Source organism: Delphinus delphis, chromosome 2, assembly GCF_949987515.2.
Source record: "Delphinus delphis chromosome 2, mDelDel1.2, whole genome shotgun sequence".
Lineage (NCBI taxonomy): Eukaryota > Metazoa > Chordata > Mammalia > Artiodactyla > Delphinidae > Delphinus > Delphinus delphis.
Genome location: NC_082684.1, coordinates 120,364,343 through 120,386,456, shown reverse-complemented (window position 1 = coordinate 120,386,456; position 22,114 = coordinate 120,364,343). Strand labels below are relative to the sequence as shown.

General features: G+C 48.2%; 1 protein-coding gene across 1 annotated transcript in view; it reads right to left on the bottom strand.

Annotated features, from left to right (window-relative positions):
* The window catches only part of LRRK1 (leucine rich repeat kinase 1), a 123,112-nt gene that overhangs the window by 6,000 nt on the left and 94,998 nt on the right, over positions 1–22,114 (bottom strand). The window contains exons 22-31 of the mRNA XM_060005516.1: positions 20,319–20,482; positions 19,163–19,302; positions 17,089–17,338; positions 14,475–14,641; positions 11,589–11,786; positions 10,337–10,614; positions 8,536–8,730; positions 7,604–7,755; positions 3,004–3,121; positions 1,641–1,757 (exon numbers count right to left, since the gene is read on the bottom strand). Coding sequence (XP_059861499.1) covers positions 1,641–1,757; positions 3,004–3,121; positions 7,604–7,755; positions 8,536–8,730; positions 10,337–10,614; positions 11,589–11,786; positions 14,475–14,641; positions 17,089–17,338; positions 19,163–19,302; positions 20,319–20,482 — 1,779 coding nt within the window. The remainder of the gene's footprint in view (positions 1–1,640; positions 1,758–3,003; positions 3,122–7,603; positions 7,756–8,535; positions 8,731–10,336; positions 10,615–11,588; positions 11,787–14,474; positions 14,642–17,088; positions 17,339–19,162; positions 19,303–20,318; positions 20,483–22,114) is intronic.

The following is a 22,114-nucleotide window of genomic DNA, read 5'->3' as shown; positions in this document are numbered from 1 at the left end:
ATGGCCTCTGAGGGGCAGACTGGCAGGGAGGCTCTGCACAGAGCCAGCTTTATTCCAGCCGGTCGAGTGGGTGGTGGTGCCCTGGCTTGGGGCTCTGGCCAGCCATGGCTTTAAATAACACTTTGTGTTGAGTTCTGTGCTTCAGTGCAACCAGGTCCCGAGCTCCCCAGTTGCCCGTGGGGCCACAGTCAAAAATGACTCTAAGGTTGATTTCAGTTTCTATTTTTTTAAATAAATAAATTTATTTATTTATTTTTGGCTGTGTTGGGTCTTCGTTGCTGCGTGCGGCTTTCTCTAGTTGTGGCGAGCGGGGGCTACTCTTTGTTGTAGTGTGCAGGCTTCTCATTGCAGTGGCTTCTCTTGTTACGGAGCATGGGCTCTAGGTGCGGGGGCTTCAGTAGTTGTGGCACACAGGCTCAGTAGTTGTGGCACACAGGCTCAGTAGTTGTGGCATACGGGCTTTGTTGCTCTGTGTGCGGCATGTGGGATCTTCCTGGCCCAGGGATCGAACCTCTGTCCCCTGCATTGGCAGGCGGATTCTAAACCACTGAGCCACCAGGGAAGTCCCTGATCTCAGTTTCTTAAGAAATGAAACTGTAGAGGGGTGGAGAGGAGAGTACGTATATTTCACGATTGTCAGGAAGTAGTAATAATGCTCAAATTTACTCAGTGCGCTGGCCCAGAGATTTGGGTACGTTATGCCCAGAGATCCTCCTCTCAATCTCTTTTACACCCATTTTGCAGGTGGGAGAACTGGAATCAGATGATAATAGCCGACATGTTTTAACGAAGCCTCACCAATAATGACCCTTCGAGCAGGGAGCTGCACAAACAGGGGCCTCAGGGCCCACAAAGGGGTTCTGGAGGCCAGAGAAGCCTTGGGGACGCCACTGAGGAGCTGGGGCGAGGGTAGGGGCAGCTTCTTGGGGGGGTGGTCATGGCGCTTGATCTTCAGAAATGAAGAGGAAGAGGTGTTGAGCGGCAGGGTCAATTCTGGAGGGAAGGGCCTGCTCAGAGTGCGGTGCTGGGTGGGGAGGGGTGTGAGGGGGCAGCGGGGGGTGAGCCCTGGCCGGCCCTGTGGGCTGGGTCTGATCCTGAGGATCAGCAGCCCTGCCGGGGCCCAGGGCTGGGGAGGGCACCACTCGCAGACTCATTTGAGAAAGGCAGGGGCTAGAAGTTGAGGTGTTGAGTCTTCAGGGCCATGCTGGACAAAGAGGGACTGAGTTCTGAGACTGAGGCTGAGCACTCCAGAGGAGGCAGAGCTGAAGGGGGAGGGGAGCTGGCTGTCTGACAGGGGTGGCAGCCTGCCAGGGCCCGGTGACCAAGTGGCTGTGGGAGGTGCTGGGCCAGGCTCCTGAGGTCCCTGCTCTCAGAAGGGGAAGGGCACACATGCAAATGCTCCTTGACACCAGTTGCACCAGAAAAGCATCTCACCTGAACTGGGTCTGTGGCATATGCATGCAGAATGCAAGCCTTCCACTTAGCCCACTAATGATGGCCCCGATCTCCTATCTCTCTAAGGCTGACTGTGACCTAGGCTTGGTGATCCAGAAGAGCATGGCTCTGCTCCCTCCCCACCCGCCCAATGGAATGGGGAAGGGAGAATCAGAGACCTAGGCACCACCTCCCCCTTACCTCACCTTTTTTATAACAGGCACCGCCAAGAAGCAGGTGACAATGGCTGGGGTGTCCAAAGCCCGTTGGGGCGTGTTCAAGGGACACATGCCCTTGAGGCTGTAGATGTAGATCTTCTGGTCCTGCGGAGGAGACAGTCAACATGAGAGCCGGGGGACTTCCCTGGCGGTCCAGTGGTTAAGACTTTGCCTTCCAACGCAGGGGGTGTGGATTCGATCCCTGGTCAGGGAGCTAAGATCCCACATGCCTCACGGCCAAAAAACCAAAACATAAAACAGAAGCAATATTGTAACAAATTCAATAAAGACTTAATAAACCAAAGAAAACCAAACAAAAAAAACATGAGAGCTGGGCTGCAACAGGCCTGCCGGTTCCTAGGGTGCACTCCGTCTCAGAAGGCCCTTTACGCCTTGGAAAGTAACTTATTGAGGCTTTCTGGTTGGTTGTTTTCATATTTCTGTTCTTTGTAAAAACTTGGAAAACTACAGAATATACTGAAGAAAAACAAAATCGCCCATACTCCAATACCCAGAGAAAGCCACTTTTGGGATTTGGGGCCCAGACTTTCAGTTTTCCGTGGGTATTGGTGTGTGTGCGTGTTCCCAACAGTGGGACCACACTTCTATGCTGTTTCCACACTTTTCTTCTCCCAGGATGATCAGTGCAGGCAGAGGCCCTGTCCACCTGGTCTGTGAGGGTATGATGCATGTCTATCGTTCAGAATTTGGCTCATCTGTTGTCAGATGTTTATTCTGTTCAAGTCTTTACTACTATGAATTATACTGGAATGAGCATTCTTATACACCTATCTAGTCTGAGTGTGTGTGCGTGTCTTGGTTTTTTCCTTAGAACAAACTCTTAAAGCTAAAATTGCAGAGGCTTACATGGTACAAATATTTTTGAGATTTCTGATGCATATTTGAACCATACTTGCCATCTGGAAAGCCTGCACCAGTTCATACACCCCCACCCAGTAGCTTCAGAGCATTTGTTTTGGGGCACTCCTCTCTGGAGTTCTCAGAAGACAGTTCCTTGCGCCTTCTGCTGACCTTTTTACATGAAGGCACGAGGCCTCAGAGCTGAGTGGATTTGCTGTGTAGACAGGTAATGTTATAAGAAACCCAGTCACTTCGCCAACCTGCTGGGGTTCTCCTCTTGTCGGGATTCTGCACTTGACACTTAGCTGAATCCCAGATATGCTGCTTGTTCACAGGGCTGCTGGCATTGCTCTGGGGTCTCACAGTTGTGGGCTGGGGTTAAATCTGAAATTCAAATGTACCTGGTGTCCTGCATATTTAGTTGCTAAATGGGACCCCCCAGGGGCTGGTGTCGCCCACCTCGATGAGAGCCCTGCAGGGGGGTGGTTACCTCAGTGGCCGTCCACAGAGAGTTCTGGACCTTGAGCTGGCAGCTCAGCTTCATGCCCGCACAGCTCACGCGCTGCACTTCCAGGAGGCCCTTCTCCGCGTTCACCACCGTGTAGTTCCTACAATCAGCAACAACTGTGCAGTCAGCTCAGGCCTCCCTCTCCCTGGCCTGGCCTGTAGCAGCCTTGGAGGAGGACATCAGCTGTGGGCCTTGTCCACCCCTTCCAGCCCGGGGTCCAATTTCGCATGTTTTAAGAGACTCAAGGACTGTTCATGTCTGGGGAAGAGCCTGGTTCTGCCTGCCTGGTAATGCTTGAACATTTGGGCAGAGAAAGGCCATTCCCAAGCAGAAGAAAGACCCTCCTCTTTCTGTGACCTTTGAGGGCTCAAAAAGTTGCCCACAGCATGAAGGGACACCAGGGGGCTGTACCTGCACTAAGGCCGCTCCCTGCCCTCCCACTGGCCATGTCTCCCCCCCTGCGCCCCCGCCACACACACACAGCAGAGTACCTCAGGTCAACCAGAGACAGATGGGGGAACTTCAGAGTAGACTGGGGGTCTCAAAACGGGCCCCCAACATAAGTGCTCTGAGAACTAACAAGCTGTTGTTTATGAGAGTGGCCCTTCACTCACCCGCCCCACCATGTTCCCCAGCATCGCCATCTCCCCACCATCCTTGATAGGCATCCAGCATGCTCACTGCCTGGAGGGAAGACTGCAGCTGGGGCAGGGGTCGATTATTCACCCAGGCCACACAGATCTTTTCCCCAGTCCAAGGGAATAAGTCAAGTGAGTGGATAGCAGTTCTTAATGTAACATTTTTCTGCCATCAAAGTTTGGAAACCCTTGCCATTGTTGACTGATAACGTGTATTCGCAGATGATGAGAGATGAGTGAAAAATCCGCAAATGAAAACTTTCTTCAAAGTTATATTCCCCCCTTTTTCTCCAGTCTTTTTTCTATGCATTGAAAAAATAAAACTAGGATATTATAAATAACTTTACATTTAACTTGGAAAAATTAAAAATATAGAGAAACTTAAAGGATAACACACCCCTATTCCATCCAACAAGAATTTTGTTATGTGTATCCTGTTTTCTGCATGTCCCCGCTTTCTTCTCACCCACTTCCCTTCCTTAATTCAGAATGGTCTCGGTCTCATTTCCCTCTCCACTCTCACTTCCCAGGCTCACAGCCCTTTGTGCTTCTGGCCATAATTTCTTCCCCTCACCCTCCAGTGAGCTTGCCCCTTCTTCAGGCTGGGGGTGAGCTTTTAAAACCCTCCCAAGTCACAGAGAGAGGCTTCCCCTTCTCTCTGGAGATAAGCTTTTACAGCTCTGAGCAGTATTGTCTCCAATATCCTGGGTGAGTCTGTAAGACTGAGAAGGTGAAGAAAGTATTGCTGGGCGGTGGGGTGGAGCAGGGTCCATGCCAGAAGCAGCACTGAGCACCCCAACATCCCTGCAACCTTGGGAAAGGTTCCTAGACTGGCAATTACTAGGTCAAAGGGTATAAGTATCTCGAAGCCATTTAAGACATACTGACAAATTGGTTTTCAGACAGATGTGCAAATTTAGATGCTCACCAGTAAGGTATGACCCACCCTCAGTAGCATCCATTATTATCTTTGAAAAAAAAGTTAGCCAACATGATAAGCAAGAAAAAAAAGTTATCTTGCAGATTGAATTTATATTTCTTTGATTACCAGTAAGTTCAATTGTTAAAAAATATGTTCATTGTTCTCTGTGTACCTTTTTCAAAGGATACTTATGTTCCTTGCCTATTTACTATTGGATTTTAGTATTTTTTCCCACTGATTTGTAAAAATCCCTGAAATAAAAAGATTAATAATTTAAAAATTTCTCTATTTGTTTAAAAGATTTTACAGAGTCTGTTGAGGAAATAAATATTGACGGGAAAATTGGGTTTATTTTTATATACACTGGTGAGCATTTCAATTTATTTTATGTGTACATTTATACTCTTTAATAGTAAGAGGGCTTTATTTTCATGATAGGCAATATGCCTATATTTCCTGGTCTTCTGAGATAGTGACATTCCACCAAAAGCATTGTGATATCGGGATGCTGTGCCCATAAAGGAGTTTGAAATCCATGTGCTGTCATTCAAACCAGAGGGCCCAGGCCCCACCTATCAATCTCTCCCTCATTTCTTCTTTTTCACAGTGTGCATATCACAGAGCATGTGCCCATCACCCAGCTTCAGTAATTATCACCGTATGGCCATGTCAGTTCATCTCTGCCCCCATCCATTTTTTTTCTCTCCCCAGATTCTTATGAAGCAAATCCCCCAAAACATCTTTTATGTATAATGTTTCTGCATTTATCTCTAAAGGATGATTAGAAAAAAAAGATGATTAGAAATCTAACCACAATGCATGACCCCACCTTAAGAGAAAATAATTCCTTAATATGAATATCCAGTATTCAAACTTCCCCAACTCTCTCATTATTGTTTTCAGTTTGCTTAAATCAGCAGTGAAAGAAAGCCCACATTTCCACTGATTTTTATGTCTCAGTCTTTTGATAGGTTTTCCTTCCCTCTTTCTCTTTCTCCCCTAGCAGGTCATGTGATGAAGACACTGGGAGGTGTCCTGTGGAGTTCCTGCATCCCAGGGTTTCATCTACCTCATTCCCCTGTCCCCGATCTGGAGTCTTGATTAGATTACATCTGAATTTTTAGGCAAGAATACTTCCTCATTGGGGTTGTGTATTTCTATTGAGAGGCACACAATGTCTGGTTCTCGCTCCTTTTGTGATCATTAATGATAACTGCCTACATCCATTATTTCAATAGAGATTACAAAATGCTGACATTCTAATTCTAGCATTTCTTCTTCATTTATTAGCTTCATTTACTCTAAAAAGAAAAACTTCCTCCTATCATCTCTTTTGCTAGCTACCATGGGGCACAGTTCACATAGGAAAGGCAGAATAAAACCTTGATTCTTTCTGTATAGACTAGTTTTCAAAATAATAGGTTTGTTCCCTAGGAGCCTCCAATGATGATCAATGAGGAGTTTTATAAGTTAAAAAAATTTTAAATTATTATTTTTTATTAAGTGGCATTAGAAACTAATGAATTTAAACAGTTTGATGTGTCTCAATTCATTGCAGATATTTATTCTTACTGATCCTTGGTTGCCCTATCTTTGGCCAGTGGGAACCTATTCACATTGGCTCCTGAGTCCCTTTGATCCACCCTCACAAGTCTCTGATGGCATCCTTGTTTCCAGTGTGTCAGACGTTTCAGGTCCACTTCCTGCCCCAAATCTGGAGTCAGCCACTTGTCCAATAAGCCTTGGTTCCCCTTGGCACTAAGAGACTACCATCTGCATCCTAGGGGTGCTCACTAGTATTTGGTTGGTCATTGTTTCTAGGCCCTTTCAATGGGCAGAGCTATGAAATATAAGTTCATTTTTCTTAAAGCTAAAATACTCACATATCCATCCAATTTAAATTCAGAACTACAGTATTTTCATTTAACCTATCTTTTATATTTTGCATGCTGAGTATCACAATTTGCAATGCATGGCACCAACATAATTACTCATTAACTTTACCCTACAATTATAAGCAATGCCTTAAAATAGCAACACTACCACCGACATTATAATTACTGTGTGTATATGTATATACACACCTACATATATATGTATTTTTTACATATATGTGGACATGTATGTATACACTTTTTACATATTTTTTTATTTTTATTTTTTAGGACATTTTTGTTTTTCTTAGAGCACGTCTTATGTCAGAACACTCAGTCCCAGTGACATAAAACCTGATGAAAACCTTACCAATAGTGACCTAGGGAAATGGCAAAGTCCCTTCCATTTATCTCATTGCATCTTAAGCTTTGCTTTACCTAAGCCTTATCAGATTTGAGCACCTGCAAATGTTGCACTAGGCTTCCTAGAAGACTATTTGTGCCATGAAATGCTCTTTTGCTTCTGAAGATGTCACTCTAGGTAGGTGGGAGAGGCCACACCCCTGGCCAGGACTGAAGGGTCTCACACAGGATGGTGCTTTTCTGCTAAGTCTCTGATGCTATCTTTCCAAGTCCCTGGCCTCTCTGTCATTCTCCTTGAATACGCAAAGCCTCTCCCCAATGTTCCTGTCCTTCCTGCCACATCACTAAGAAAAAGAGATGCACCTGGAAGGTGGGGGGGGGCATGAATTCTTATTTAAGGGCATCCCTCTTGCTTGTTCCTGGGACCCCTTCCCTTCACTCCACTCAGCAACTCCGCTCCAGTACCTTCCTCTCTTCCTGACCCCCAGCATCATTTACTTCCTCTACCATCAAGCTGCAAATAACTCCCATCTTAAAACAAAACCCTCCTTTGACCCCCACCCACCATGTCCCTGGCAGACATCACATGTTCTCTGCTTCTCTTATCCACAAACCCACATGTGCATGTCTATGGACTGTTTTCTCTCTCAAGCAGACTTCATCAGGCTTTCAACACATTGTCCACTAAACATCTCTCACCATGGTCATCCATGACTGCTCCCCAAGTCCACGGTCACCCCCCCGCATTCTGATACCAGCAGGGCACGGTAGGCCTCAGACGTTACCTGGACTCCTCTTTCCCATCCCAGAACACCACCATGTACTCCTGGCCCTGGGACGAGAAGAAGGCCGTCTGCTTCCCGCAGGGCAGCTGGTACATGAAGGTTGCAAAGGTTGGGTCCTTCATCTGGCTCACCACTGCCAGGGCCAGTGGTCGCTGAGGGAGAGAGGCCAGCAGGGTCATAAGCAAGGGTCACTTACAACCAGATGGATGCCCGTTCTTTCCTTGAAACTAAGAGTCTTGAACCAGGAAGGAAGAAGTGGAATCTGCTTATTCAGCACCCAATCAAAACAAGAGGCCCAAACAACTTCAGATACCAGAAACAAACCCTTCCAGGGTCTGGGTCACCATTATCCATGGCAACTCAAAGTCAGGTGGTCAGGTTAGCCTAAACTCTGATATTCCAACCCCCATGCCCAGGGACACAAAATCTGGAAAATATTTTTTCTCAGACCTCATTTACTCTCCATACATTAAACTAGCATCATCTAATTTGATAAATGAGTTTTAACCTTGAAACCATTGGTCTCTTCCCAAAACAACTAGCTTCAAAATGATAATATGGCTCCTGCTTCTCATGAGCAAACTTTCTTCCCATACTTTAAAAAGAGATACGTACATTCTCTCTGCTCTTGGATGGGGGCTGTATCACTATAAAGGTTTGCTTTATTCGCATGATGATGTAACACAAAAGTTGGGGAGGAAAAGAAACTTCATTTTTCCTGAGAGTGACACCCACTCAAAGAAAATGAACTGGATGTATTAGAAGTAATACATATCTCTTTGTAGAAGAGATGAGCAGAAAAGGGTTGCCCAATTTGTTCTAGACCCTCAGTGAAGGGTGGGCAGGCAGCCATACATGTGCACTCTGGAGACCCATAGCCTCCACCAGCTGGCAGGAGCTGCCAGGCCCCCAGGCTCTGTGCCCCCAGGTACCTTCTCAGGCTTTGTGTCCCAGCACTCCATCATAAGCGCCTGGAGTCGATGGAACTGCACTTCTTCCAGCTGCCCCAGAACCGGGCGGATGCCCTTGGACAGCTTCTTGGCAATCTGAAGCTGGTGCTGGCCCAGCGCAGGCCGCTGTCCTGACAGCAACTCGTAGAGCACCATCCCATAGGAAAACATGTCTACCTAGGCAGAGAGGCAAGCCAAGTCAGACCCCCTTCCTGGGCCCAGCAGATCTTGCAAGCTGGCCCTGAGAGAGAGAGGGAGTGGGGAGACACGTTAGATAAGGAAAACGTGGGCCCTGTCCAAAGGAAGACAATCATCAATTTCACCAATCCATCCACCTCTCTCTACCTGTCCAAGCATCCCACCAACCATCTGACCAACCATCATTCTGTCCCTTTATCCATCTATCTTCCAGTTCTTCCTTTTTTTCCTTCCTCCCTCCCTCCCTTCTTTCTATCCATCCATCTATCCAGCCAGCCACCCACCTGATCACCTGTCCTTCTGGACATTTATCTATGCATCTTCCTTTGTACCCATATATGCATCCATCTGACTGTCCTTCTGTCCATTTACCCATCCATCCCTCCATACTTCCTTCCTTCCATCCACTCATCCATCCATCCATCCATCCATCCATCCATCCATCCATCCACTAAACACATAATGAGAACTTGCTGTCAGGCACTGGATAAGGGCTCGAAGGATGCCATGGTCCTTTCCTTAAGTATAAAAACAAGGCAGGAAAATGCAAACTCTTGGTTTAACATGCTTGGTAGTAGGAGTACATGCAAATCATAAAGAGGGGAAAGTCTCCCAGATCACAACATCTTGATTCCTCTAAATGTCATGAAAATGTGCCTAAAGGAGAGAGTTACACAGGTCTCCATGAGGGTCAAGAAATAACCTTTTAGCAGGAGAATGGCTAAGGTAGACCTGAGAGTTTTCAATGTGAAGGTTCTGTTATAAATTTAGTTACGAGGTGCCTTGTCACCTGTTACTAAGAAGCTTATTTTTGTCACTCTGGTTTGTCTTTTCTATCTTGGTTAATAGCTACAGATGCCAATTTAACCCACATATGCTTGGGTCATTCTTGAAGCAATTAGTCAATGACCCATCTGCAAATCACCAAATAATGAGAAATTACAGACCAGGGGAGTTTCACTGCTGGCTGATTAATTAACCAGGGCTGGCACGAGATGCAAGGCGAGCACTGTAAGATGCTTTTAAGTTGTCTGTGTGCCTGCATCTACCAAACAGCCCTCAGGGAAGAAGGCAAGCATTTAGCCTTTGTCTCAGCCAAGGTTGGCCATGCGGCCACCTGGGAGGCCATGCTTAACCTGCCAGAATTCACTCTCTTCTCCTGGCTTTGGTGATGCTGCCTTTTGATTTGACCAGGAGCCTCCTTATCTGTCTGTTCCTCACAAGCCACTGTGAAGCTGGTCCTCTGTCTCCATTTTGCACATTTAAATGGCAGAGTTGGGACACAAATCCGGACCCATCTCTGTCTTGGACTTTTTGTCCACTGTGCACAGCCTTCACTATGTTCCTGAACTGAGGTTTGAGTATTCTGAGGCTAGCTCACTGCTCTGAAGCTAAGGAGAAGTCACCCGTGACATTACTAGGTAGATACAGGCCTCTGTGCCCTTGTGGTTCAAGCCAGTGCCTGTGGTTGAGCACGGGAGAGGGAGAAATGTGTGCTTGGGGGCATGTGGAGCCCAGAAGCTGCAGGTGCCTCCAGGACTATGCAGTCCTGGGCCAGGGGACAGCAGTGGGCTAGGGTCTGTACCTTCTCATCGTACACGATGCGAGGCCTGATCTCTGGGGCCTGGTAGCCAGGAGTGCCCTCCACGCCAAGGGCGCCCTCATGAAATGACTGCCGGGATATGCCGTAGTCTGACAGCTTGATGTTGATGTGCTCCTTGACGTCCAGAGACCAGACCAGGATGTTGTCTGATTTCAGGTCACAGAAGATGATGTTTTTCTTGTGCAGGTAGGCCAGGCCGGAGGCTATCTGGTAGGCTATTTTTTGGGTGAGCATGTGTCCCAGGGGCATAAAGGAAGAATCTTTGCAAAGAAAAAATTATCAAACTATCATCATAACAATTCTTTTCTTACCTCTGTCTCCCCAAATACTTTATATTCTACTGACACGTTCTCATTGCTCTCCAGGCTGGATGCCAGAAGAGACAGAGAACAACCTTCTAAAGATTATTTAGGTTAGAAATGCTTGTTGTTACCGCTTCATGGCATCTCATGAATTGCATCTCTGCAATTGTTGGTGTTTTTACTAAAAAGAGCAAGGATTCAAAATTCCTAGAGTTCATCTCACGCCAAGATTGCTATAATGTCAAGGAGTGAGTTGCAGGTATAAGAACTCCATTAAAAAAAATCTCTTCCACTGGGGGAGGAATAATTGATTTTAACTGCATTTCCTCTTGCTGAGTTAAAAGACATCTACCTCTTTCCCTCTGTCAGCTGTTTGGAATTTAGTTACCCATTTCTCAGGGCAAATATGTAAAACTTCTGTTAAAAAATAATATAGGATAAAACTGACCCCAGGGTCTCAGATTTTTAACAATCGTGGACAGATGTGGTGAGCTATGGGCAAAGGAGAGATTTATGTGGCTACTGGGCTCACCAGGCTGCTGCTGATTGGGCCTCCCTGGGCTGCCTCTTTTGATGCTCTCACTGCCCTCCAAGTGGGGCTATTATCATCTCATCCTCCTTTTATGGATGAGAAAATTAAGCAACTTCCTGGATTATGGCAGACAGCCTGGACTTGGAACATGGCTCTGTCTGACTCCTAACTGTGAGCTCCTGCAGCCTCGCCAACACGACTGCCCAGCACTTAGGCCTGGAGAAGCCCTTTTATCACCCACTGGGAGTGGCACATGAGTCACAGGTGGGTGTGCCCGGCCACAGATGGCTCCCCAGGACCTGAGCTGCCCACCATGGGCTCTCTGGCCTCCCACAGGCTGGACTGGGCCAGGGCGGGCACTTCCCAGCACTCTGTGGAAGATTCTGGGCATGGTGGGTACCTTTGGCATTCTCGGACAGCACGGTGTTGAGGCTGCCAAGCGGGGCGAGCTCCAGGGCGAAGCAGAGCGGGTGGACACTGATGCCGATGAGGGACACGATGCAGGGGTGCTGCAGGGCGTGCAGCATGCTGGCCTCCTGCCGGAACTCCGAGAAGTTCCTCATGGCGTCTGTGGACCGAAGGTGCCTCAGCATGGTGTCTGCAGGGAGAGAACAGCTGTCACCACTGCCTGGGGAGCCTGTGTAGGGCGACTCTGCGTGGGGGCCCTGTCACACTCAGAGCTGCCTCACAGGGACTCGAGGGGCTGGGCAGGGCCAGGATTTACATTTTAAGTCACTCAACATAACTGGGGTTGCAATATCGTCACCCAATTTTGGCACCAAATGTAGGCATTCCTGAGGCATCCGGGCTGGTATCAAGCCCCCTCCCCAGGTCTACACTTGTCCTGTCTCACTCGGCATTCCTATCCCCTTGGTGCACACGCTCCCACCCTTGTCACCCACTCTCTTAGCCCTCACCCCACCCCGCTGCTGGCTGCCTGAGGGTCTCAACTGGATCTTATTCCAATCCTGCATACCCGAGTGTAACCCAGAGTTCAGGCAACATGTCTGGCATGTAACCAAGTTCCGCTGCTCATCTGCAGGGATGCTGGGGGCTTGGTCGCTGCTGCTCACCTTACTCCCTGCCAGGAGCCAGGACAATGAAGGGCAGAAAGAACTACTGCCCTCTTGTCAGCCAGAGAGAAAACCATGGGGCAGCCATGAGCCTGTGACACGTCATCTCAGCCCAGAGGAGAAAGGTCTATGGGCAGTGGTGGGCTGTGCTGGGACCTTCTCCCAATGTCCTTGAAATGCATCCCACATGTAAGGCATTTGCCTGAGTCCCCCTGAGGGGCCTTTCCCACCAACTGGTCACCCACCAGGCTGTTGCCAGCCCTGAGGTCACTGAGCAGTGTCCACCAGGTCCTGCTTGTCTTCTTGTGTCCTGATCTGTCCCTCCCTTATGTTCAGATTTTAAAATCAGGAATCATTGGACATGGAAGTTTAAACAGCCTGAAGAAAATCTTGGCAGTTAAAATGTATCAACTGTGCCAGATCTATGTGTGTGCCAGACAAACTTGTTTTTTAAGTGTAAAAGTCTTAGTTTTCACATTGGGTCTTTAGACCATTAAGAATGTTTCTGACTATGGTCGAAGGCTGACCCAAGTTTGCCCCAGTTTAGCGAATAGTCAGCCTTTCCCACTGACTCCTGATGTTACCTCTGCCATGTGCCAGCCTCGCCTCCCACACACATGCAGGCTCTCTCCGTTCCCTTGACAGGCCCAGCCGTGCCCCAGGAAAACACTGCCTTAATGCCTGGAGACTTATAAGTCAGTCGTTTGCTGGGCAAGCCTCTCTCCTTTGTCTTCTGTTGTGGGATTTTCTTGGCTGTTCTTGGGTTTTTGTCACTTCATATGCATTTTATTTTCATTATTTTAAACATTTTTATGTATTTATTTGGCTACACTGCGCGGCATGAGGGATCTTAGTTTCCCAAACAGGGATCGAACCCGTGCACCCTGCAGTGGAAGCATGGAGTCTTAACCACTGGACCACCAGGGAAGTGCCCACATGCATTTTAGAATCAGTCAGATTTAACACACACACACACACACCCTGCTGGAATTTAGATGAGAACTAAATTGAATGATAAATATTAATTATTCCTCAATATTTTATGGTTTAATTGCTGCCATGGAAGGCATTTTCTAATGGGTCATTGTTGCCAAATTTGATGCTGAGCTCACGTCTAACAATTTTATCAAACTCTTATTGGCTATGGTGTTTGTCAATAAAGTCTCTTAGATTTACATTCTCTGCATGTAACTATGGTTTTGTTTCTTCCTTTCTTTTTTTAAAAAATTTATTTTATTAATTTTATTTTTGGCTGCATTGGGTCTTCGTTGCTAGGTGCGGGCTTTCTCTAGTTGTGGCGAGCGGGGGCTACTCTTTGGTGTGGTGTGCGGGCTTCTCATTGTGGTGGCTTCTCTTGTTGCAGAGCATGGGCTCTAGGCGAGTGGGCTCAGTAGTTGTGGCTTAGTTGCTCTGCAGCTTGTGGGATCTTCCTGGACCAGGGTTCGAACCCATGTCCCCTGAATTGGCAGGGGGATTCCCAACCACTGCGCCACCAGGGAAGCCCCATGTCTCTTTCTTTCTGATCTGTTTCTTTATATTGCTCTATGATTCTAATTTTTCTACCAAGAGTGTAAATTCCTCTTGTGATCATGAAGATAACCATGCTAAGCCAGGGACAGTGAGAAATGTGCTATCCAGCCGGCTGGAAGGGAGGAAGCCTCCTAGCACTTGCCCTAGCTGGGCATTAAGTGGTGACGTGTTGCTCTAGAACATCTCTGAGCTGCACATGATGTGTGGACCTGAGCATGCCAAGGCAATAGGGTGTGCCCTCCTTCAGGTGGAGGGGGTAAGGGAGAAGCCACCCATGCTGGCTTTCCAATTCATCCATCTGGAGTGCCCACCGTCCTCCCTTTAGTGGCTGGGTGGGGTGGCCCAGGGTGAGAGGTCCACCTGAGGTCTGACTGTGTGCCCACCACGTGTCAGGCCTGTGCTGGACACGGAGCGGATGGAAATTTTAAGGATGGCCCGTGCTCTTGGGGGCTCAGGTCCAGACAAGAAAGTAATCTCCAAAAGCAATTTCTAGGCCTTGCTCAGCCTGATTCTCAGGCCTGGCCCACCTCTTGCCAGGCATAAAGCGGGGCTACCCCTGGGGCCCACATCGGCTTTTCTCACCCTCCTCCCCTGCCTGTGTGGCCTCAGGGGTCTCTAAGGTGGTGCAAGTTTGGACCAAGGGAAAACACATATGAAAAGAAACGATACAGGGCCCTGTTTACCTTCAGGGGCATTAGCAAAGTTCTTGAATTTTTTGATCTGAAATCGCTTCACAGCCACGGGCTGGCCTTGGTACCGGGCCCGGTAAACGATGGTGCCACTCCCACCTTGGCCCAGGACAGTGCTCTCATCCTCGCTGTGCTCCAGCTTGCTGTTCTCCAGGAAGAGCCTGCCGGAAACACAGTATGTGGGGGGTTTAGAACAGACCTCCTTACCCGTCCCCTATAACCTGGAGAGGCCTGCTGAGGTGGGAGGCGGGTCCTGGGCTGGGTGGGTACAAGAATGTGCTTGGCCATTAGTTCCCACTGAGGAGAGTCAGGGTTCAAAGCCACCGGGAGGTCACACAGATCTGGGATAAACCCCAGCCCTGGGCAGGTCACTCAGCCCTGACAAGCCTTGGTATCCTCTATAAAATGGGCTCATAACAGGAATGGCCTCAGAGGTGTGGATGGTGAGTGAAGCCTCTGAAGGTGGCAGACACAGAAAAAGAATTCCTTTGGACATTTTCCTTCAAAAGGTTCTATGCTTTGAGAGCTAGTATCCATCAGACAAACTGCATTTATTTACTGCTAGGTTAGTTGTTTCCTCATTTCTTTTTATTAAGCCAATAATTATATAAATGGCCATGCAGAGCTTCTGATTGGCATGGCCAGTGTCCCCACAATTGATGGCTAGGATTTTATCCAAAGGCAGGGAGTTTAGATCTTCTCACCTGTCTGTGTGTTCTAATCCTAGGTAAAAGGGGGACTTCTGTTGGGCTTTTGGAAATATTGCAAGTCACTCCTGGAAGGAAGGGAAAGAGGGAGAGATGCAGGAAGGGAGAGAAAGAGGGAGGGAGGGTGGGCAAGGCAGCCGCATGCCCTCCCATTTCCGGGCTTCCCCCTGCTTTGCTGAGGTCCCCCAGTGTTCCCCTTCAGCTACCTCTGCCGGGTGCCTCCCCTGGAGCTCTCCTGGCCCAACAGACCAATGCCCCTCTCCCACCCCGCAACCATGCAGTTGTTGCCCATGTCTTCCAGGAACAGATTTTGCAGCTGCTCAGACTCTGCACAGCTCAACCACATCACACTCCTGGCAGATGCAACTGTACCCATTGTAGACCTTGGTGATGTAGTTGAAGATGAACTGGGCTGTTCTCCAAGTGCCCACCCCAAAACCACCGCTCGGGAAGTGTGGGCACTTGGAAGCCTCATGAGACAGGGAACAGTGGCTATGCTGAAGATCCCTTGGGGCTTTCTGTTAGGACTCCTGTAATTTGGGGACACAGGACAAGGCTCCGTGGATGCCAGATTGCCCCTGCCCCCACCTGCCTAAACTCCCAGTCAGGGAGTGCGATGCTTTGGGGCATGGTTGGGCCATAGCTAAAGTTTCCAGAGAGTCTCTGCTGGATTGTGAATTCTGTTCAGATTCTTGGGCATTTCAACTCCCAGCCGAGTACCTTGGTTTAAGAACCATGCTATAGCCTGCAATTAGATCCAAACCAACAGGGACAACCAATCTGGCTTTGCTTTCCAGATTCCATACAGTAGACTCAATAGCCCAGATTCAGTGGGGGCATAAAACATAACAAGATTCAGCAAATAAATGAAAATTCTAAAAGTTGGAGCTGCCTAATTGGGCACCCCACCATGAAATCTGATTCGCACATATATAAATCTCTGCATATGGTCTCCAAGAGGTGACAACCCTCATGTTAAAGATCTAGAGATAAAGGTAAGTCACTTTTCAGAAGAGTGGTATTTAATTGTCATTTCTACCAATGAGGTAATGGGAATATTAAAAAGATCTATGGGGGAAATTTTTCCAATGTAGGAAGTGGTGATTTCTTAATTTAATAGACCCATCCAGAAGCATGTTTTGGAACCACAATCCTGCAATATCTCAGAGTACTCCATATCCATTTTCTTGGGGTGGGGGAGCAATTTGGAAAAATGACAACACAAATATTTTCGCCGCCCCCAAGGGTTTCTTTAAAGAAACCAAATAGCAATCCTTTGAATAAGAAAACAACAGGATTTCACAACTCCAAAAACACTGCTAACCACCAATGTCAAATTATCTCCAGGGAGACCAAATCATGGCTTCTGGTTTCCATGACTACAGAAGATTCCATCTTTTACCAAGCACTTGGATTCTGTGACTGTTTCCTATAGGGTGGGACCACAAAACGTTTTCTCTTTTCTCCAGCATTCTCTCCCCAGTTATTATCTTAGATTAATATAGGTAGACTCATCTCCAGGAACAGATTTAGGGGATCTAAATGCTCAGCTGCAGGGTAGCAGTGAGGAGTCAGCATTTGCCAAGAAAGGAAAATGAGGCGGTACATCTGGGAGTGCCCCCTTTTTGGACACCAATGGATATTTGTCTTCTATTCCTTGATCCAGCAGCAAAGTAGGAATCAGAGACGAGGGCCAGCTCAGTGGAAAAGAGCACCAGCTAATGTGAGGGAGAAATGGTGTGGGGTCCCAGGATGACTTCAACTTCTAAGTGCTCTGCCTATTGGCTGGGCCTGTGTGGCTTCAAAAAGAAAGCTGACAGCCTGTTTCCCTTCAGGCAGCCTAGGCCGGGAACCTAAAAGTCACCTGGGGTTGGGTCCTGTGCATTGGCGCTGTGGCATACCTGGCCGGGAAGTCGGTCATGAACAGCTCAGGGACCAGCTCCTGAAGAGGCACGGGGAGGTCGGGGTGTCTGGGGCAGGAGATGAAGTCCTGCTCGATGGCTGTCAACACGCAGTCTTCCATGTCAAAGTACTGCACATCCTCCAATCTCTCACTTGGGTCGGCGTGCTGAGCCCAGGAGGTCTCGCACACTGGGCAGGGCACATACTGCTCCATCAGTGGGGTCCCATCACTTTCCGTGGCCGTCAGGGCTAAATGGGGACACAGCAGGAGTCAGCTTACGAAAAGGCGGCTGCAGGCGGGTCCCTGAACAGCATCTGTACCCCCAGGCTGGGTGAGCCTTTCACAGGAGGGTGTCTGTCTGCCCTGGCCTGGACCCCTGGGAGTGGCTGAAACATGACTGCCGCACTTGGGTTCCTTTTTGGGGAGCACCATCCTCGATCCTAAAAGACACTTGCAGGGAGGAGCCAGGGATGGACTGGACAGTCGCCAGGGCGTCTAGACCCAGGGGTAGCTGGCCTAGGAGGTGCTGAGAGTTTGGGGATCCCTCCTGCACAGCTGGGCACTGGAAGGACATTGGAGGCTGTGTGAGCTATGCCACACTCCAATGACCAAACCACAACGAGTAAGGAGCCGTTCTTAAAATTAGAAACATAAGGCTTGCAATTACTATGATCTTTTCTAGAAGAGCAATGCAGGAGGAGAAATGAGTACAAATTATAATAGAAAAAATCTAGTCATTTTACTTGTGTTCCCCTGGGCAGGAGACACAGCTTTTCTGCACACCCCTGAAAGGAGGTACAAAGAAACACCCTCTAAATTGTCCCGTGGAGATGCCAGAAGGGTGAGCTGATGTCCTGCTTTGTGCAGGGTGGACGCGTGGAATTTTCTGGGCACATGTGTGTAACACATCCTGCCAGCTGGCTGGTGGTGCTGTGTCTAGGCAGCCCTGTTTCAGGCCCTCAGCTCAGTCCTTCCTGTCTTATAGGCCCTAGTCAAATCCCCAGCAGCACCTGTTGTGGGGAGATCACAAAGGGCTCGTAGGGTTCAAATGGTCTAGAGGCCCCCATTGTACGGCCAAGCACCGCCCAATTGCCCAACCCACACACTAAACTACCTTCCCTTAGGCTCCTTTAAGTTTTTTTTCCTTGTATGTCACCTTTCCCATCAACACCCAAAGGACCCCAGACCCGGGTGTCCAGAGTATGATCTGGAGCACGCCCAGCCACTGTTTCTTAAGCATTTCTTTTGATGCTCTCCCAGGATGCAGGGATGGTGTACGGATGAGAAAGCCAGCTCAGGAGGCCAGAGGACTGGACTAGCAGGCCAGAGGTGGCACTAGGATCCCAAACTCGCTCTCTGCTCTCTTGGTCTCCAGGCTTCCGGAGTTGAGGGCTCACAGGGAAGAGGCTGCCTGGTTTTGACTGGATAGCCTCCTCCCTGCAGGATGCCCCGCAGTGGGTTTGTCTCCACTTCAGTAGCAAAACAAACAGAGGACCTCAAGAGCTTCACTTCAAAAAGTATTTTCTTTGGGTGGACTGTCAATGAAGAAACTGATCAAAGGGGCTGGAAAGGGCTACGTGGGTGGCTGATCACCGCTGGGATTCAGGGGTTTGGGGTAGGCAGGGAAGGAAAATGGGGGCCCTTGGCAGGTGTGGTGCCTTCCCTCCCACCCCTGCACAAGGGATGAATCTCCAGCTGCAGGCTCCCCCCTGGATTTCAGCAGCCCTGTCCTCACCATGTAAACAAAAACACGTGAGGCTCACATCGAGGGTCTTCCTAGACCATGTGCGGTACCCGGGGCATTCTTCTTCCCCCACGCTGTGGGCAGCCAGAGGCCAAATCCCTCCCAGGACCTGTGGGTCTGGGCCCACTTCTTCCTCATAGCACTTCCACCCATGCCCACAGCTGGACTCCCCCGGGGCTTAAGACTCTGCCAAAGGTCTGTTAGGACCCCTCTGGTCCCCTTGGGCTGAACCACAGTGGGATTTCTGTTCTCCAAATAAGGAGCCCCACCCCGATTTATAAAGAAATATTAACATGAGCCAAGACCTGGTTCAAAAACATTTTCTTACCAGGAAACCACTGATCGATCAAGGAGTTGACATGGTCTGTGATAAAAGCCATTGCCGAGAAGTCCCTTATTTCCGATTGGCAAATGATTTTTATTCCTCCACTTTTTTTCTTTTTCCAGTTCACATCCGAGGATTCCACACTGCAACCCAGAAACAAAAAGGGGTCCATTATTATCGGCTGTGAAGGGCCCTGGTTTAATCTCCTTGCCTTCAGGGTGAGGGTGCAACCCCCAGGGACCACCCCCTCTGCAGGGGCCCAGGCAGGACTGTCAGAGGAGGCTCCTGCGTTTGTGTACTTCCATGCATGGCCCTGCCTTGTCCTCCCGCTGTCCCCAAAATGGTGAAGCGGACACAATGAGGACTGCAGGAAGGGATGCTCAGGCTGGGATCCGACCCTTAGGTGTGACCCTGGGGAAGGTTTTTCCATCTGAACCACAGGCTTCTCATCTGCCAAGTGGCAACTGTGAGCTTTAAGTGGGAACATCTATATGAAAGCACCAGGCACCAAGAGTGGCCCAAAGCAGGCCCTCAAAAAAGTTATTTTCCCCTTTCCCCCCTCCTTCTCACAGAGCTGAAAAAAATATTTTGAAAAATTAATTGTAAGTATGAAATAATCTTGTATGTACTAAACTAAACCTGATTAAAAATCAGTTACTAACTTGTTGAGCTGACTTTATCTCTCTCTCTCAAAAAAAAAAAAAAAAGAGAGAGAACAGGAAAAAGGAGCTAAGGTAGGTACTGTGGGGTACAGGCTGGGGAACCAGTGTCATCACCTGGGGCATCATCTCTTAGGACAAGGGGGTTATGCTGGATGGCTGCAAGGCCCCTGTAGGTCCCACCTAAGTGACTAGGGGGTGCTAGATAATCTCACCCCTGAGCTCAGTGGCCACCCACTTCCCTCCAGTGCTGGGCTGTGGTCACCACACCCTCCCTTGCCTTTCCTGTTCTGTAAGGGGAGAGAGGAAGGGGTGAGAAGGTGGGGAAGCTCTGGGACATTTGCTGGGAGTTTCCTACTTCTAGCAAGCTTCCATGATGACCTGCCCTTGGGAACAGAACTCTGGACATCAAGTGGACAGTCTCCCGGCGGAGGCTGCCCTGGGGCCCATTTCTGTAGCACCGTGGTGACCCAGTCAGGTGAGCTCCCAAATGTTCCTACCTGAGGTAGCCCCCATCAAAAGTGACCAGGAGCCCTTCCTGCCAATAGATGGTCTGATTTCTTTTCACTCTGAACGTGCTGCAGCGATTTCTCTGGTTTCCTGTAAAACTGTAAATGGTGACTTTCCTGTGCCTGCTTTTAGTATTCTTCTTGTTTTCAAAAAGCTGAAAGACAGAGAAAAGACCCTACTTAAGTAGACCGGGCTCCTCGCTGGCCCTGGGCAGAGCTGTGAAGAGGCTGTCCTGGCCCCATCATGATAAGGGACCACCATCCATCTTCCCACCCCCTCCCTCCTGCACCGCTCATTCTGCTGCCAAATGAAATGCTGCATTATCTGAGGGGGTCTCCAGGATACTCTGGGAACACATGTTCCCTAAAAGATTGAAAACAGGATTTTCTTTTTCAAATCTTTTCCCTCCCTGATTTTACAAGCAAAAAGTTACCTTAGAAAATATGGAAAATACAGAAAAATATAAGAGAGAAAATAAAATACCAATTTAATACATAGATCATGAAAATTTTGGTATATTTTATTCCAGGTTTTTTTCCTATCTACCTGTATGTTTATAAAACAGCTGAGGTCATATTTTGTAATTTTTTATTTCTAAATGTCTAATTGTGTATACTTTAAAAAACTTTGCTTTTCCTATGTTGTTAAAAACTCATAAAATTCATTTTTCTAAAGCTCAATATTTTATTAAGTATAGTAATTTGCTGAATCATTCTCTTCTTTGGACTTTTAGGTTGGTTCCAATCTTTTGCTCTTTCAGATAGCCCAGATGAACATGAAAAACCACAGAGCTTTCTCTGATTTCAAATGATTTCTGTAGTTCAGATTTATAGCAGTAGTATTATTGGGTCAAAGGGTTTGAACATTTTCAGGCTCTGGATGCCTAGTGAGGAATCGCTTTCAAGGTGAATAGGCTGTATATTCACTGACCATGGTGTGTGAACTTTCCTGATTCTGGGGCTGGCTGTTAGCTCTCTGCTAATTTGATAGGTGCCAAGTGGTATCTTATCAATGCTTGAATTTGCATGCCTTTGATACTTCTGAGACTGAACTCCTTTTCCTCATCTGAACTTCAACAGGACTTCTTTCCTAATTCTGAGTGAGGGATGCTGCCAGGAAGGGCGCCTGCCTCCACACCCGGCTGGGCCCACACCCCGCCAGCCACAGAGCCCACTTGGAAGCTCAGGCCTCACACGATGCTGGTGCTTGGTGACCTTCCACTTAGAACGTGGCAGGAGGAAGAGTTCAAAGGGAGGGAAGAGTGACCCATGCGCCCACTCTTTCCATCTGTCAGTGCACCCAACTGTGTTGCTAACAAGTCTCCCTCCTGTTAACATGAGCTGTGAGAGAAGATGCCAAAGCATTTTCAGGCTCTACCATTTACTTTTGAACATTTCAGTAAAATGGGAAGATCAAAGAATATCTTTACTTAATACAAGAAGTTTAATTCCATAAGGGCCTTATAAATAGAACATGGCAAAAGCAAACTCATACTGAGTTTAATGTCAATTATTCAACAGTCCTGGCTTATGTCAGGGGTTCTCACACTGTAAAGTAAGTTACAATTCGCTGGAAGGTTTGTGAAAAACAGAGCCCTGGGCTCCATCCTGGAGTTTCTGATGCAGCAGTTCTGGGGCAGGCCCGAGAATTTGCACTTCTAACAAGTTCCCAGGTGAGGCTGATTCTGCTGGCCCAGGAACCCCACTTTGAGAACCACCACTCTAGCCAACCACTATTTCCATGTTATTGTCTTGCATGAAATGAATGTTGACTGACAGCTGGGACT